We start from the raw sequence: 17,215 nt of genomic DNA on the forward strand, positions 1-17,215 counted from the left end.
TATACGTTAACATGGTTCAAAATAATAATTTTTCAATCTTTTAAAGGTATATGTAAATTTTGTTTTAATCGGAATGTCTATTTATAACAATAGATTTTAATAGTCTAAAACAGCCAAGATTTTGATGGGTGTGCCTACAGCTTATCCAAAAATTGTGCTGCACTGCTGTCATGGGTGTATCGGGTTTAAGTCTACACCGCATGACGTCATACTAGAGACATTACGAATTGTAAATACTCCGCTATGTCTGGCACGTGACACAAACAGTGAGAGTAGGAGGAATGTCTTTGTCGATAGATAGAAGAATCTCATTACCATACACAGTCAAGTCTTTCATACAAAGGTCGTACAATCAAAATGTTGGTTGTCTATCCTAATATCATAATTAGGCGTTAGATTAATGCATGCCATTAAAAGAGGAAAGTGCTTTTGGGTATTCTCTATGATCACGTAGAGGCAGCTTTGGTTTCAAATTATTCAAACAAACAAAATAAATATTATAACAATTTGAGATATTTGAACAGGCCTAATACAAAGCATACAGACATAATGTAAATAAATGTTGCATAACTTTATTGCTTATCTTTACCATTTCTAAGTTTAGTTATTTTGGGCAGTTTATTTAATTAATTGGCACCAGTACATAGTCAAATTTTGGGTTGGTTCAAATTTTAACTTTTAAATTAACACACGTTATTTAAAAGTGTCCAAGCGTTTTCATTTGGGGGGGGGGGGCAAAATTAAAAATTAAAAATTTGAGGGTGCCTTTTGGAAGTTCTTATTTAAAAGTAACATGATGTTTGTCTGTCTATCTGTATTTAAAGCCGGATCAATATGACTCTGCTTTACAGGGAATATCAAATAGTACCCGGGTTGATTTGTATCTATTTTGTGAGAGGTTCAATCTTACTTCACAAAAAGTTCACCCCCTAGAAAAAAAAATCAGTTTGCAGGTCCCATTAAAATCGGAGCCTTTTCATTAATTACATTAAATCATGTAGGACAAAAAGTCCTCTCTGGGGATAGAAAGAAAGCAAAGTGAGCATAACAGACAATAAACCAATTACTTAGTACATTTTTAAATGCAAAAAAGGAGAATTTTTTAATTCTAGATGAATTTGAAAATCTGCATTCCTAAATCTAAATTTATAACATTTTACACATGTAAAGGGAAGGAGAGTTTGATGTTTGAATCATGTAATGTTTGTTTATATTTTTACATCCAATTTCATCCTTTTTTGTGAACATATCGCATTTTTAAAGATTTGATTTCATTCAAAATAAAAGTCAAAGGAGAAACGCAGGAGAAACAAACGTCGGAGTGGAAAACTTTGGAGTGGACAAACGTCGGAGTGGAAACCTAACCTAACCTTTTAAAAACACTCTTTAATGCCTAACAACTGCGGGGGGCTTATTTGTATATTCTTAACCTACCCTAACCTGTACCTTATTAACTTAATATTTTAGACACTTCTGCGTTTCTTCACTTCGTCGTTTGTCACTTCTGCGTTTGTCTTGTAACCATTAAATGTGTGAGAATGTATCTATGTCTATGCATCATATGTATGTATAATAAATCTTAATAAAAATCTTTTTGATTCTCTAGTTCTTCCAAAATAATTAAATTAGCCAAGTTGTGGTGTAAATTCTCTTCCGCATATGCATCACATTAAATTAAGAACCGCATATCGTTACAGATAAACAAACTACCCATTACCCATTGCTTCACTCCAGACTCTAAATAAAAACCCCTATTATTTATTTGCAATTGTTTTGGGTTTACAAATATGAATATAATTGGGGATATAATAATATGTGGAAGTGAATGCACACCCAAAAGTTTTAGCAGGAATACAAATTAGGTCTAATCAATTATATACAAAACATAAATCATAACATAAATAAGAACATATTTTCTTAAACAAGGATGATTAAGTTTCATAGAACCCAAGCTGCTTGAACAAGATTTAAGACAAAAAATTGATTAATTTTAAAATTTTAAAAAAATAAGACGTTATAATTGTGCCTGCTTCTTCTATGTGGAGTGCGACATTAATTGATTAAAGTAGGGGGAATAGCTTGGCTTAAAACAGGACTTTGATGTTTGAGTGTTAAAGCCTTTTAATCTTTTGCAGAGGTCTGGTTCATCGACTAACAATTGTAAATTTATTTCCTAAATATCGAAGGGCTACTTAACAATATCATAATGTTCGTAGTTTAATAAAGTTCATGACACATACATTCATACAAATCAGTAAAATTAAGGGAAATTAGAAATAGGATGTACAAACAAACAGATTGCTGATTTTTCAAACAATAAATGTGAGTGCATGTAAAACAATATGCAAATATTTATATGCATTTCTCATAAACAAACATATAATTCCTGTAAATGATTTACTATTGTTATGATAATTATTGTATAAAAAGAACGATAAGATATATATTTTGCACAAAAAGTACTTACAAAATAATATCAAGTGTTTTGCTAAAATCAAGCAAACAAGAAATAACCTCTCATTACCATGAAATGTTTCTTTTAACCATATATTAAAATGATTTATATTATATTTAGGAAAATTGTTGTTTATGATTTATGGTCTATATTTACTTTATGTATACCCCTCTCGTTGTAGGAAACACTACAAAGAAATAAAAACTTAGGCATGGGCACACAATCGAAATTTTGTATACTCCAAAGATCAAATCACATAAAGGAAATTTCTGTGGAAGCACCTACTATTATTAACCAGAAAATAATAGGAGGAAAGATTTCAAAGCTTTTTTGAGGGGGTAAAATTTTAGGTTACAAAGGTTTTAGGTGGGTAATATGTTTTTTATTTATTTTTAGGAGGTTAAAATGAGGGGTTTCAAAGTTTAACCCCCCTCCCCAAACGTCTATGAATGAGAGTAAAGCTACACATACCCTTAAGACAATAACCTTCATACCTTTTTACCCCAAAAGAATCATTATTGATTTTAAAATAATAGGTTTTCAAATAACTAAGTAAAAGAACAAGCCGTAATTCAACAAAATTCTTATTTAACAATTAAAATAAATTGTCTTTCAGCTTAAAATTGTCTGTTAAGAAGTAATGGAATTACATTTAATCCAATTGACTTGGTAATTTTATAAATTTTTTATTACAAGCAATTTAATTTTCTTAAATTGAAGACATCTTACAAAAATTGAATTTTTCCAAGTTTATTTTTTACAATAAATTTAAATGAAAAATGAGGTTTAAATGGTAAGTTTCTTAAGTTATTGGTAAATAACAAGTCAGGAGAATTAAACTTTAAAGAAAATCAACCCTCTATACACCTGCATTTAAAATATTGTACATAAAAATTGTATAGCCAAAGTTTGAGACTGAGTAAATTTAGTTTGTTGTAAAGGAAGGTTGTTGTCAGACATGATATTAATAGTGTTCTTTCAAACATGTTTTATATTCATCATATTTAAGCAATAAAATTAAGTTTTAGAAAGCAAAAAATGCAAGGTTGACATCATTCATAATTAGCATAGAACAGATAAGATATAAAATAAACTCGAAGATTAGATAAACTAATTACCAAACAAAGAGAGAAAAAATTTTTGTAAAAGGATTTCCTCAGAAGCTCATTATAGTCTTTATAAAAAAAATGACGTCATACAATACAAATTACCAATAATGGGCCAATACACAGTATAAATTACCAATGATAGGCTAGTATACATTTTATTTGACCAATGGTATGCCAGTATAACGTCATTTTTCATTGCCACTATAAAAAGCTTCATTCCTTTAAAAAAATCAAGTAGCCGAGTAAACACATTTCCCGCATAAATCTCAAATTCCACGCCATAATCAATGATCAATGTCTTGTCAATGAAGAAAATAAAAATGATCTGAATAACTGCAACATTGTTGAAATACTGAAATGTCTATAAAATTTGGATTTATGTAACACTGATTATCCAATGAGGCCCTAACAAACAAGAATATTCAAGTATATTACTTGAATATCCCCAACAAACTAGTATCTAGCATATATTAAATCATTCAAGCTTTATTAACCAATATGGTTATAAATAGAGCCACATAAGAGTTTGAATTTTAAAGTCTAACCGTTCAAAATCTTGTCAATTTTATTTTTGAGGAATGAGAAACTGTCCCAATTTTGTATAACTTTAGCGGAACAAGTTCCAATTACGTCATATTTTTCTTTCCCGAAAAAGGGAGGGGGGGAAGAAAATCTCTTCAAAAGAGATGGGGAAAACCCCCTTTTCTCCCATCTCTTTTTTCTTCCCCCCTTCCCTTTTTTTTCTTTCCCCCTTCTCTTTTTCGGGAAAGAAAAATATGACGTAATTGGAACTTGTTCCGCTAAAGTTATACAAAATTGGGACAGTTTCTCATTCCTCTTATTTTTGCTCTAACTTGAAACATAATTGTTCGTCTCTTACTAATAATCAATTGATTCTTTTTATTAGTTAGTTAAATATCTCTCCTTTATCTATCTATATGCCTCTGTATGGTATAATCTCCGCTATTTCCACTTCTAAGAATTTGGAATTCCCATTTACCACATTCAGGGAGTAAATATTAAGTAACAATGATTAATCCAAAACTTTTTCTCTTCACAAATAAATATTTCATACTTAGGCAAAACTGCATTTATATTAATGGGGGGTATTATTTTAAGATCCATTATCCTATCCCATTATCCCTGCATATTATAACATCAGACAATCTTGTTGCATCATATTTTACACAAAACCAATAATTCACTCAGAAACCATTTTTAATTGATCTAAATCTTTATGTAAAAACTACTTTTTATTTATAACTCAAAAATATTGTCATATTACTTTTTCAGACTTATTATTTAGATCAACTAAACTACTATTGGACATATTATTTCATGTTTTATTAGATGACTGAAATAGAATGACAAAAAAAGCAAATAATGTTTGGAATACAGTACTGCTTGTGTAACACTCAATCACTTATTGATTATTTTGTTTGTTTATTATCAAAGGGGATTACCTATATTATGGAAGAAAAAGGAACATCGAATAATTAAAGTGTTTATTAATGAATATGAATATAAATACGATAGAATATTATTTTTATCAATAATTATTTTGTGAAATATAAGAAAGTGTCTTAATTAAACAAATAGGGGAAAAATTAAATCATTGTAGGAGAATAAAAATCTAACTTTAATAAAAATTATTTTTTCTGTATTAATCTTGATTAAATTTCATAGTAGTCAAACACATTTTTATGAAAAGATTAAAAGTATTGGTCTTTTTTAGAGACAAAGTTTACAATTCTTTATTTAAATTTACATTGCCTAGAACAGTAATTATGGTTGAAAGCTAGGAATAAACTTCAAGTTTTACAAACTAAAAAAAGTTTTTCATTCCTTCAAAACAATGACGCAAATTTTTTATTTTTCTTTTAATGTTTTATTATTCTATCATCCAGGGAGGTAGGGGACATTAAACTGTGTATAACACTTTCCCAAAAGTTTTATAATAAAGTATTTGTATTTGTTGCCTTAACAATTTTGGGGACTTCTAATGAATTCTGATTGGTTTGTTTATTAAGTTCAGTGTCCAAACGTTTCAACCACTAATTGTAATCTTCAGGAGGCGTAATTGTGTACATCATTGGGGATGTACATAGATTTATCATAATCGAAAATTGTCTTATTCCTTTATATCCCGGATTATTCTTCCCTATTTAAAATAATTTTTAAAAGTCAATTACCTCTATTTTTTCTTTTTCTTCCCTTAGTTTACCTCTCTCTCTCTTTCTCTTTCACTCTGTCATTGTCAGTCTGTCACACTCCCTCAAAAGTTGTGCTATCAAGGTTTAAATTTATTTCCTTGCTGTCTTTTTGTTTTGTTGGCAAAGCTTATAATGGATGGTTGTAATTGTTATTTCACTTGTTGACTAAGACAGAGCTTTGAATGAAATATTAATAGATTGGACGTTTTATTGGTGCAACTAGAAAGTATAATATATTTCATGGTCAATCAAAAATCATTAATGAAAAGTTTAATCAAAAAAGCAAAGCTTTCATATTCAGTGATTTATTAGAAATTCTTAAAATTAAAATTAGAATCTTATCATTTTCCTGTTATTTTTCAACAATGATGTCAGCTTTTTATTTCATTATTTCACCTATGAACCTAACTATAGATATTAACATAATTACTTTTATTCATAAAATTATACGTAGAAAAATGTAATAGAAATAAGGAAATATCCAATCTAATTGATTATAAAAGTATGTTATTTTTTAACAGCTTGATGTTGTGTGAATTATTAATTTTATTTGTGTTTCAAAGAATAAAAATACTTTTGATTAATAGTTGAGTGTAAAAACAAGTCCTTGGAACATTGTATTTATAGGAAGCTTGGTAAATAAAGCAACCTAGTTTATAACATGAAATAACTTGTGAAGTCTTCTGGAACAAAACTTTATACATTAGATTTAGGATTAGGGTGGTTATTAGAGAGTTTCAAAATTTATTGAAATTGTTGATAAATGCTTTTTTAGTTACAAATAACCATATTTTCTTAGAGAACTATAATTAAAAAAAAAGTTAAAATATTTTAACAAATTCTAAAATTGAAATAATACACACTTAATAAAAAAATATTCTTAAACTACATCAACTACATCTGGTGGCAAAAATAACTTTTCTACCTTATGAATCAAAGTTTACAAAACATTTCATTAATATATTTGGGTATAGTCCCTTTCGTGACATTGCACCTTAAGGGGCGATTCTTCGTATTTTTCACAGTAGGTTTTCTCCTATTTCTAGCCCCTACGGGGCCAATTACCTAACAATGTGGGGCAACCACCATACCCAATATAACCTAACCTAATCTAAAATAACCTATAAAAAGCCATTTTAAAAATACGACAAATCGCCCCTTAAGGTGCGAAGGGACTATTCCCATATATTTTAATGTTAAGGATACATTTTTGGAAAAGTAAGCAAAATATTATTTCAGTAAATAAAAAGTATATTTCTAGAACACTCTAGCAGATATTCATATACAAACTTTATCAATGGAGGTTTTTAAAATATTGGAGGAATCCAAAACAAAAATGCATGATGTATATTAATTACTAATAATAACCAACTTATTTTTTTTATGAAAATAGCCTTTCTTTAGAACAAATATCTATTTCACAATAAAAAAATGTTACTTTTTAAAATCTAAATAAACCCTTTCTCCTAATTCTTAAAGTAAAATAACTAATATTAGTAGTTTAATAACAAATAAAAAAAATAATTGAAATTTTCAAATATTTTTACCTATTCGAATAAAAAATATTTGAAGTGTTTTCAACTATAAAATTGCATACATAATTTTGCTACATAACTCATTCAACTGAGGAAAGGTTTTATCATTCAAAAACTGAAAAACTACTTCAAAATATTATCCCTACTTACACAAAAATTAATCTAAACTCTATTAGAATAGTTTAGATATCAAGGAACATAAAAATTTCAATAATATAAGAAAACTTTTTATATAGAAAGTCGTCTTTGATTTTTTAAATGTCGTCTTTGTCTAGGATGAAGATGAGGAGGAGGAAGAAGAAGATGCTTTGGTGCCCATTGTTTTGACCCCACAGCACAAGGGGGCCATCAGAACTATCAGGAAAATACACAATGTCAAGAATTTAACAAGAATAGGATGATTCTACTATATATTAAAACTAGCATCTAGGGGCTCTGAATTTGAAATGTTAGGGAAAGACAGAAAAATAGCCTAAAACATTCTTAACACTGAAATCTAAAAATAAAATAGCCAAATAATCCAGGGACATATGTGAAGATCCCCTAAAATGGAGAAATCAATCGGTTCAGTAGTTATCGAAATTTTACACTACAGACAAGAAAACCTACTTCTTTCTACCATAGGATATTGAAGCCAATATGTAAATTGTTCGTAGGTTGTTTGGTTACAATTAAAATAAACTGTGTGGCGCACAACAATTGCAGCACTCAAATTTTTCCGCGAAGTATTTCAAGAGCTTGTTAACTGCAGCCACAAAAATGTTCGGCTATTGGATCATAATTCTTTTTTCTGTTATTTATTAATAATCAAACTTTGATGTTTACATTTTATTTATCTTTCTAATTATAACTTTATTTGAAATTAAAGTTGACACTGCCAATTATTCTATCTTTCCTAACCTTGTAATTTGATTGGCTCTTCAAACTAAATACATATCATTAATTATGAAAAGCACAGCTTTTCTATAATTAGGTTGCGTCTTTATTCTATCCGTAGATCTGCAAAAGGCAACTAGAGAGTAAGCATGTTAAAAATTGTCCTTTGAACTTTAAACCTTACACGAAAACTTCTATTACAATTTGGTTTTAATAAGGTATCAAACCAACTCTAGTATTAAAACTCAGTTCTTTCATTTAATTTAGTTCAGCTTTTTCCTACCAAATTTCTAAATGATATCATAATTAATTTGATTTTTGAATTGGCAATTCATTGTAAGTTTTAAATAATTTTAAAAGCACTGTCGTTACTCTCTTTTTGTACTGTTGATGAGCTTAGCTGCTATGGATGTTGTCATCCTTACCCTAATTTGTATTTCCTTGATTTGTGCATCTGTAAGGTAAACCTTGATCCTGATTGAAAATTTAATCAATTCATTGTAATGAGAGAGTTAGTGAGGTAGTACTGTTCAATAGAATAAAACGTCTAGACTTATTTATCAAAGGTTATAAATTTGGTTATTCTCTTGTCTATTCCTTTTTTTAGTAGGTAGTAAAACTACTCTTTAACTTCTGCCCAAAAGAAGTTAATGTAAGATTCTCGGATAATATCTTGGATGACATTTTTAAAAACAATATTCCTTGAGAGAAAGACTAAACTACATAACTTTTGTGTCACTTTTGTGGAAGACGATTCCCTTTTCTCCCATCTCTTTTGAAGAAATTTTCTTACCCCCTTCCCTTTTTCTTTTCCCTTTATATGACGTCATACAGGAATCGTCTTCCTCAAAAGTGACACAAAAGTTATGTAGTTTAGTCTTTCTCTTCATTGACCAATGGGTATCTACCCTAAAGCGCAGTTTTTAAATTACTTTTTTACTTACAACTGTTCATTTTAGTAAATTGCAGTTGCTTTGCATCTTATAAATTTTTTTGTCCTTGTTTTCCATCCATCTTTATAAAGAAACTTTCTAATGCTTCATTGATAAAAATATTACAAACAAGAAAGAAAACATAAACCAGAAGCAAAGCATTAAAAGAGGAAATATAATTTTATTGAAATATCAAAAACTGCAAATTTTTATTCATACCAGATTCTAATTCTTACCTAGTTTAATACCATATATAAGAAATGTGCCAAAATAATTAATTTTATCCCCATAAAATTATTCTTCCTGTATTTGGGTTATGACAACAGGACGAACAGATATAAAACATTGTAAGACATTGTAATTTGAAAATACAGAAAGCTCAAATATATGGTGGCTAGAAGGAAGTTCAAGGAAGCGCTTAGACCTTATGATGTTAAGGATGTGATAGGTAAGAATTTATATTTTTTATATTTATATTTGTATGCTATCAAACGCTTTGCTAATATCAAACTGTTGTTAATTAGGATGTTTTCATTTTTTTCATTTTTCATGTTTTCAAATTTTCAGGTACTTTAAAAAACTCATGAAACTCATTGCTGTCTAAAATAACGCTACCCAATATTCCCCCCTTTTTCTTATCCTTCCTACCTATTGTATGAACAAACAGACATGCATCTAACTATATTTTATAAGGATAAAAATTGTAGAAGGTAAAAAGCTAATTTTAACCTGTCCAACTTTGTTAAAATTTGCGTATGAACTAACCCAATTAATTTGTCAGAACTTTACCAATATGATAAACTTTTGCATATACTAGAGAGATGCTCTTTTAAAAGTGTTCATACAATGATAATCACTTTTACTTGGATTATTTATTTTGATGCTTGGATTTTTTCTGAAAAGTATTCCTTGTTGTAGCTATTAAGTTGAAATTCAAAACAAAACTTAAAATTATTACATGGTAAAAATTGACACGTCAAGTTTTTTTTTTAAATTTTAGCTTGTATAAAATATAAAATGTTTTAATACAAATATTATTTTAGAGAGTTATTCAGCCGGCCACGCTGATTTAGTTACGAAGGTGAAAAACCTTTCTGGGCGTCTGGATCAGATACTTGGAAGAGAGGTACGTATATACATTTGGTGTCCCATATAGTAGTAGTTAACGCACTACGCTTTGGTTGGAAAAATCGAAATTATGTCCCCCTATATACATACATTGCACGTGGTTGACAAATGTTGTTGCAATTTGTCAGAATATAATCACACAATCTTCCCTGAGATGTCCTTCGGTTGTGAGGAGGGAGATTTGTAGAAGTTAGAATTTTACCTATCAATTAATATTAATCATGCGTTCCATTATCCATGCTCCTCATTCATATGAGGTTGCCATTGATTAGGGTGGCTTAATATGGAACAAGAGAAATGTCTATCTGCTATGAATTACCTCTTTTTTCTGTTTATTTTGCGCATTTGTCACCATTATCCCATAAAACTATAAGTTTTTATTTTACTAAGATAGCTCAAATATCAATGAGTAATAAGCTTTAAAACAAGGATGACAACTTGATTAAAGAGTTGCTTCGCTAAAATCAGATCAATCGGATGATTAGATCACATAAGAATTTATTGTAAATTTTTTTTAAAAATCAACATATTTAAAATGGACGTACGGACATTCTTGTAATGATTATAGAGTTGCTACGCTTTCTAAATTGTACCTTACTACTAAAGGAATCACCATGCAAAATTTGAAATCGATATGAGAATTCTAACATGCCTAAATTAACGAAAAAGGCTATCCATCTGTGACAGACGGACGGACGTACGGGTTGACCCTAATTATAGAAAAGCTTCGCTTAAAAAAAAAAACAGACACCCTGAATAACATAAATCTGTTTGACTGTATCCTGACCAAATGTAGAGTACAAACGTCTTGCCTACCTATATAGAATATTAATAATAATGCTAAAAATTGTCTTAATTTTTCTGAATCTGAATGGTTAATTAGTACATACAACATGACTACTAAGAATTACAACGTTGCATTTTTTGTGCTAATGAGTTTTGGGTTACATATTCGATCTCTAATCCTTAATTTTATAATTCAAGGCATCTCTAAAAATTATCATACAGTATAATTTTTCCCTTATTTGATGTTTAAACAAGTACTAGCGGACAGGGGCTTCCAAGCTTTTTATTTTGGGTAGGTAAAATTTTACCCCCCCCCCCCCCTGAAATCTGTTGGCAGAAGTAAATTTTTTAACCCTTCAAAATTAGGAGAAAAGAAAACTTATTACATACCTAATCTAGTAGATTAATCTAATATATCCGTTTCTTAGAAATAAATGGTATGTGTACCACTAATTAACCAGGCATTTATATTTATACATCTATAGTTGGGTATTTACATATCAAATGACGTCAAAAATACATCAATGGTTAATTTTCTGTTGAATTGATTGATTAGTATATTTATATTTAGTTGTGGTACATATATATATATATATATATGTGTGTGTGTGTGTGTGTGTGTGTAAACGTATGTGTGTGTGCGTGTTTCAATCAACAAGTATCGGATCAATTACTTTATATAGGGAAAAAAAGTATTTCTATAATACATGAAAGTAGAATTTAGATTTTTATTATCTTTATAATTTTACAGGAAAATCTTTAAAATAGCTCTTATGTAATAAAAGCTTAATTGGAATTATTTACATTCAATTTTTCCCCTCCCCCTTAAATTTAAGGGGTTTGTAATAAATAAAATAAATAGTTTATGATTTTAAAGTCCCCATTTATTAAGTAGGCTCGATGGAGATACGAAAAATGACATGTGTGACGTCATAAAAATAGTCTAAAAAGGAATTATGAGACAAGAATTGGGAAAAGAATTTCCTTAAAAGAGATGGATTAAGAAGTATTTTTATGACGTCACACATGGCACTTTCTATATCTCCAGGCTCGATTTAATTACCCAGAAAAATATTTTTTCTATGGAATATTAATTAAAGAGTACATACAGTGTACACCTTACTCATAATCTGACCCAGCAAAAAAAATATCCAAACGACAGATTCTCTCATGACTATCTTCCTAATCAGATATCTCAGAAAAGAGTTTTGTTTCAGAAAGAAGGGATTTTGCTTTAGGTAAAAAAATTATTTAGTCAATTTGAATTTGGTATTAAAAGCATATTAAGATTTTATCGAGTTATCTTATCTTTTTTTGCTCAAAATCATGGTTATACTTTTCATTGAGTTAGTTGTGGACTAACCCTAAATGTATTAAATCCTAATTCAATACCTTTGAACCTTGTCTTATATTTGCTGAACAGGCAAAACGATCATTAACAATTATATTATATTAACAATATTATATCTTATAAGTTATAGATAATAAGAAAAATATAAAGACGCTATTTTCAAAAATTTCATATTTTAGGAAATAAATTAAAAGAACTTATAATTAATATTTAAAACCATGACTGAAATATTATTCAAGAGTATAGCAGCGAAATTTGTTGCTGGGATGTAGACTGTTGAAAAAAGGCATCATTGTTGAAATGAAAGGCTTGACTTCCAAATTAAAAAAAAAGTATGACCCAAAAAAATTAAATGGCAATAAATTTAAGATTATAATTTTAAAAAGAATAATATTTATTTTGTACATTATAAGAAAAGCTTCTATACAGTATTGAAAAGCAAACCTTCATTTGTATTTAAATGGGCTGGTTTCTTTAAAAATGTACTTAAACTAATTCTCTATTTTAGGGTGTTAAAGGCAAGGAGAGTTATGACTCCAAATGTACCCTGGCACATCGAATAGTCAACACTGAGCGGCAGGTATTGTATTTAAACTTTTCATATCACCTGCGTTTCCTTTAATCGGTGGCGGATTGACACGACTGCTACATTTGGTAGAAGTGAAATGCTTCTAGAGCCAAGAAGACTTCAACTTAGTTTTTTTTTGGTTGGTTAATAAAACTATGTGAAAATATAACTTTCTGTTGATTCCCCTGACTAATACTACACCTACTCTACTTTACACCTCATAAAGTTCGTAAATCTGTTTACTGCTTTTGTTTGTCTTCAGCTACTTTAATATCAATAAAATAAATTCACTTTCATTTAGATTCAATAATATTTAATGTTATATGTTTAAGTCTGGGGAAAAGGCAGGTTTATACACAATTTTTTATCTTTAATATTTCTTAAATTGCTTTTGGTGAGATCAGGAATAAAGAGATTAAGTAAAATTGATGCAATGTAATTATTTCAAAAGGTTTATTTCTGCAAAATATCATTTTTAAACTTAACAAAAACTATTATATTTCCCCTTTTTTGACTGTAAGCTAATTTTGACAGTAGAAAATCAAAAGTTTAGAAAAATTTCAAGAAAAGGGAAATCTTCAACTCTTTACCCCTTTATTCTAGGAAAGTTTATATAAACACTGTTTTATCTTTCCCCCAAGCTAATAGAACTTTTATTAACTCTATATTTCCTTTTGGTCAGAAATACATGTTTAACTTCAGCCAGAAGGATTTTGCATCCTTAAATTTTTGTGAGAAAAAAATGATTTAATCAGGCGGGTTAATAGGGATTTCACAGGGTTTATAGAGAGATGGGGGGGGGGGGGATGAAAAAAATTAATATTTTTAAATATTAAGTTTCTTACATTTACTAGAGGTAATAAATTACACTTTTTACACAAAGACTCTAGCTTCTTATAAAAGCGGGAAGTTTGTAAATATTTTACTCAAGACACTAAATCGTTACAATTTTCATGAGAAATACGCATTTTATAAGGCTTACAAAACGCTCTAATTTTCGTTCTATTTAACGTAATTTTGTAATTTTTTTTGCTGGTTATTTCATTTTACATATACTTTTATCATTTTATCAAAAAAAAATTTATCTTTTTTCATCATTTTTTGGAGAAATTAATGCTTAAACTAAGGGTATCTTTAAACGCAAAATTGACGCACTTAGAATAAAAAATGCGTATTGAGTACAAAGGGGGGATAATTTCAAGTCATGCATGTTCCAAAGATATCTTTTTTTCCATAAAATTTTAATGTTTAGTCCACCGGAGATTACCCTGAAAATCATATATCAATTTAGGAAGGTAATTTTTGTAGAATAGTTACTGAATTTACAACTTTATGTACACTAAAAGTATAGTTAAGATCAAAGGCGTGCAAAAGGTTGGTGTAGGGGTTGTTTACACCACCCTTGTAAAATTAAGGGGGATGGATACACCTCCCTAGGTGTCCACCCATGTCCACCCTCTTGACAAGAGCCTACACCCTCAGATACACCCCTCTATAAATTCCAAGGGGGTGTAAAGGAAATAAATTTACACCCCTTAAAATAAAGAGTGAGGGGGGGGGGGTGTTTAAGGCAGGTGTATAAAATTAAGCCACTGATTAAGATAATTCTATGCTATCTATTTTTAGATAAATTAATCATTAATTTCCAGACTTAACTAAAAAAATCTTGCAATATTCTGTACAACTGTACTGTACAAATTTTAATCAGTAAATAAAAGTGATTGACACAAGAAGGAGCTCTCATACATATGTAATTAAACCACAGTTAATACCTCTAAAGATCTTGATTGATATATATTTATAACTTTTAATATTGTTTACAATAGTGATTAAAGTTAATGTTGGGGAGGGAGATATTTCCCAATCCTCTTTTTAAAGTTTGTAAAAATGTATTACTTATGTAATGAAGTTTTGGTGACATACTTAAATAAACTATCCTTGATTTTGGTTAAAGGGAGCTGTTAAAAGTTGTAAGTGTCAAAAAATTTAGGTGGTTATAAATTAATGGAATATAACCTGATATTATTATCATTTATGTACAAAAAGATTATAGATACAGTATTACACTTTTTTTCATAAGTAAATTGGATAATTTTTTTTATTTTTTATTGCAACACAAGGTTATTTGTTTATCTCCTGGTACAAGATTCAACATTATTATTAGTTAAATCTAATTTTCTATTGAAACAAGCATTCAACCATTTTTACAGTATTATCGATTTTAATATGAATTATTAAATATGTATTATTAACCCTTAACAGTCGGGCCCCTTGCCGCACCTTAATCGGTTGGTGATGGGGTGGGCGTTCAACGCTCCCCCCCTATTATCTCAGTTCCTATTAGACCTAGAGGGCTAAATCTTTTTTGTGCAAGTCCCCTGTTTGATAATAAATTTCCGACCTTTTATAAGTCAAAGTCAATTTTTGCTTAGTTCACCTTTTTATTTAACAACCTTTTTTACTTAAAAATTTTAAACGGCTGTAATTTTCTTATTTTTGAAGCTAGAAGAACAATTTTTTTACAGAAAATGTTTATCTTTAAGTAAATTTTGTATTAGAAATATCAAATATGAATTTCAGCGGCCGCAGCAGGCGGTCAGCAGGGAAAACGGCTGCGGATCTCTATGAAATTTAGATATGTTATGTTGACATATAAGAAAAGCTTACGTTTAAAAGGGGGACGTAACTGAAGCTTTTTTGATGCTGGGGGGGGGGGGGGGGGTTCTCCGGAACCACTTGATGAACCATGCAAATTTTTTGGACTTAAGCTTTTAGGGGTATGAACATCTTATGGTTTCAAAGTCAACCCCCTACCCCCATCCCCTAGCCCCCTGGGGCTCAAAACCCCCCTAAAAATGAACATAACCTTAATTTTCTCAGAAACCATTTGACCAATAGGGATGATTTCTTAAACTTAAGCTTTTATGGTTATAAACTAACTTCTAGTTTAGAAGTCACCCCCCTGCCGCCTACTCCTAGCCCTCCGGGGCTCAAAAAAACCCTAAAAATGAACCTAACCTTAATTTTCTCAGAAACCATTTGACCAATAGAGATGAATTCTTAAACTTAAGCCTTTATGGTTATAAACTAGCTTTTGGTATAGAAGTCACCCCCCTGCTGCTAACCCCTAGTCCTCCGGGGATCAAAAAAACCCATAAAAATGAACCTAACCTTTATTTTCAAGGGGGTGACTTATAATCTAGGAGTTAGCTTATAATCATAAAAGCTTAAGTTTAAGAAATCATCCCTATTAGTCAAATGGTTTCTGAGAAAATTAAGGTTAGGTTCATTTTTAGGATTTTTTGGAGCCCCGGAGGGCTAGGGGTTGGCGGCAGGGGGTGACTTAAAATCTAAAAGTTAGTTTATAACCATAAAAGCTTAAGTTTAAGAAATCATCCCTATTGGTCAAATGGTTTCTGAGAAAAATAAAGGTAGGTTCATTTTTAGGGTTTTTGGAGCCCTGGAGGGCTAGGGGTTGGCGGCAGGGGGTGACTTATAATCTAGGAGTTAGTTTATAATCATAAAAGCTTAAGTTTAAGAAATCATCCCTATTGGTCAAATGGTGTCTGAGAAAAATAAGGTTAGGTTCATTTATAGGGTGACCCCCCCCCCCCCCCCCCGACTGATTAAGGTGCGGTAAGGGGCCCGACCGTAAGGGGTTAATTAAGTGAATCAGTCTGTTAGACCAATGGTAGAAACTCAGCAGATAGACGAGACAGACAGACAGGCAAGAAGAATGATCAAATTACAGTTTGACCATAATAGACAATTCATTAAATAAAATCCAATAGAGAACCTGTGAATGATCAGACAGATGGAGGGATAGACAGACAGACAGTTTTTGAGGCATTAACAAATTAGAATTAGGCTATGCTAGATGATTCATTGAAATCCGAAAAAGAGGCAGTTAGACAGATAGACTGACAAGTGGAGTGACAGACAGACAAAAAAACAGACAGACAGAGGGACAGACAGACAAAGGGGTATTGCCTAAAAACAAATTGGCTGCTATATGAATCATTAAAACCCACCATAAAAAGAAATTTACATTAGTTTCATTATTTCGATACTCAACGCCCCCCCCCCCTCCCCAACTCAAAGGGGTTTATTATTTCTTAAAACCAATAAGTGACTTCTCAGCATAATAAAATTGAAAATACTTTTTATTTCATCAATTTATCTTAAATAGAACGAAAGTTATAATCATTTTATTGTCTACAAGAAAAATGCTTTGAGTAAAAATCAACCTAATTGTCAGTAAA

General features: G+C 30.0%; 1 protein-coding gene across 10 annotated transcripts in view; it reads left to right on the top strand.

Annotated features, from left to right (window-relative positions):
- The window catches only part of LOC145313675 (potassium voltage-gated channel subfamily KQT member 1-like), an 87,007-nt gene that overhangs the window by 51,094 nt on the left and 18,698 nt on the right, over nucleotides 1–17,215 (top strand). For all 10 annotated transcript variants that reach the window (XR_013877448.1, XM_080153206.1, XM_080153200.1 and 7 more), the window contains exons 12-15: nucleotides 7,588–7,670; nucleotides 9,492–9,568; nucleotides 10,164–10,246; nucleotides 12,894–12,965. Coding sequence is in view for 9 of the 10 variants with exons in the window: in XM_080153206.1 (XP_080009332.1) it covers nucleotides 7,588–7,670; nucleotides 9,492–9,568; nucleotides 10,164–10,246; nucleotides 12,894–12,965 (315 nt within the window). In the remaining variant the exon portion in view is untranslated. The remainder of the gene's footprint in view (nucleotides 1–7,587; nucleotides 7,671–9,491; nucleotides 9,569–10,163; nucleotides 10,247–12,893; nucleotides 12,966–17,215) is intronic.

This window comes from Acartia tonsa, chromosome 3 (assembly GCF_053477335.1).
Source record: "Acartia tonsa isolate MP-2025a chromosome 3, ASM5347733v1, whole genome shotgun sequence".
Classification (NCBI taxonomy): Eukaryota; Metazoa; Arthropoda; class Copepoda; order Calanoida; family Acartiidae; genus Acartia; species Acartia tonsa.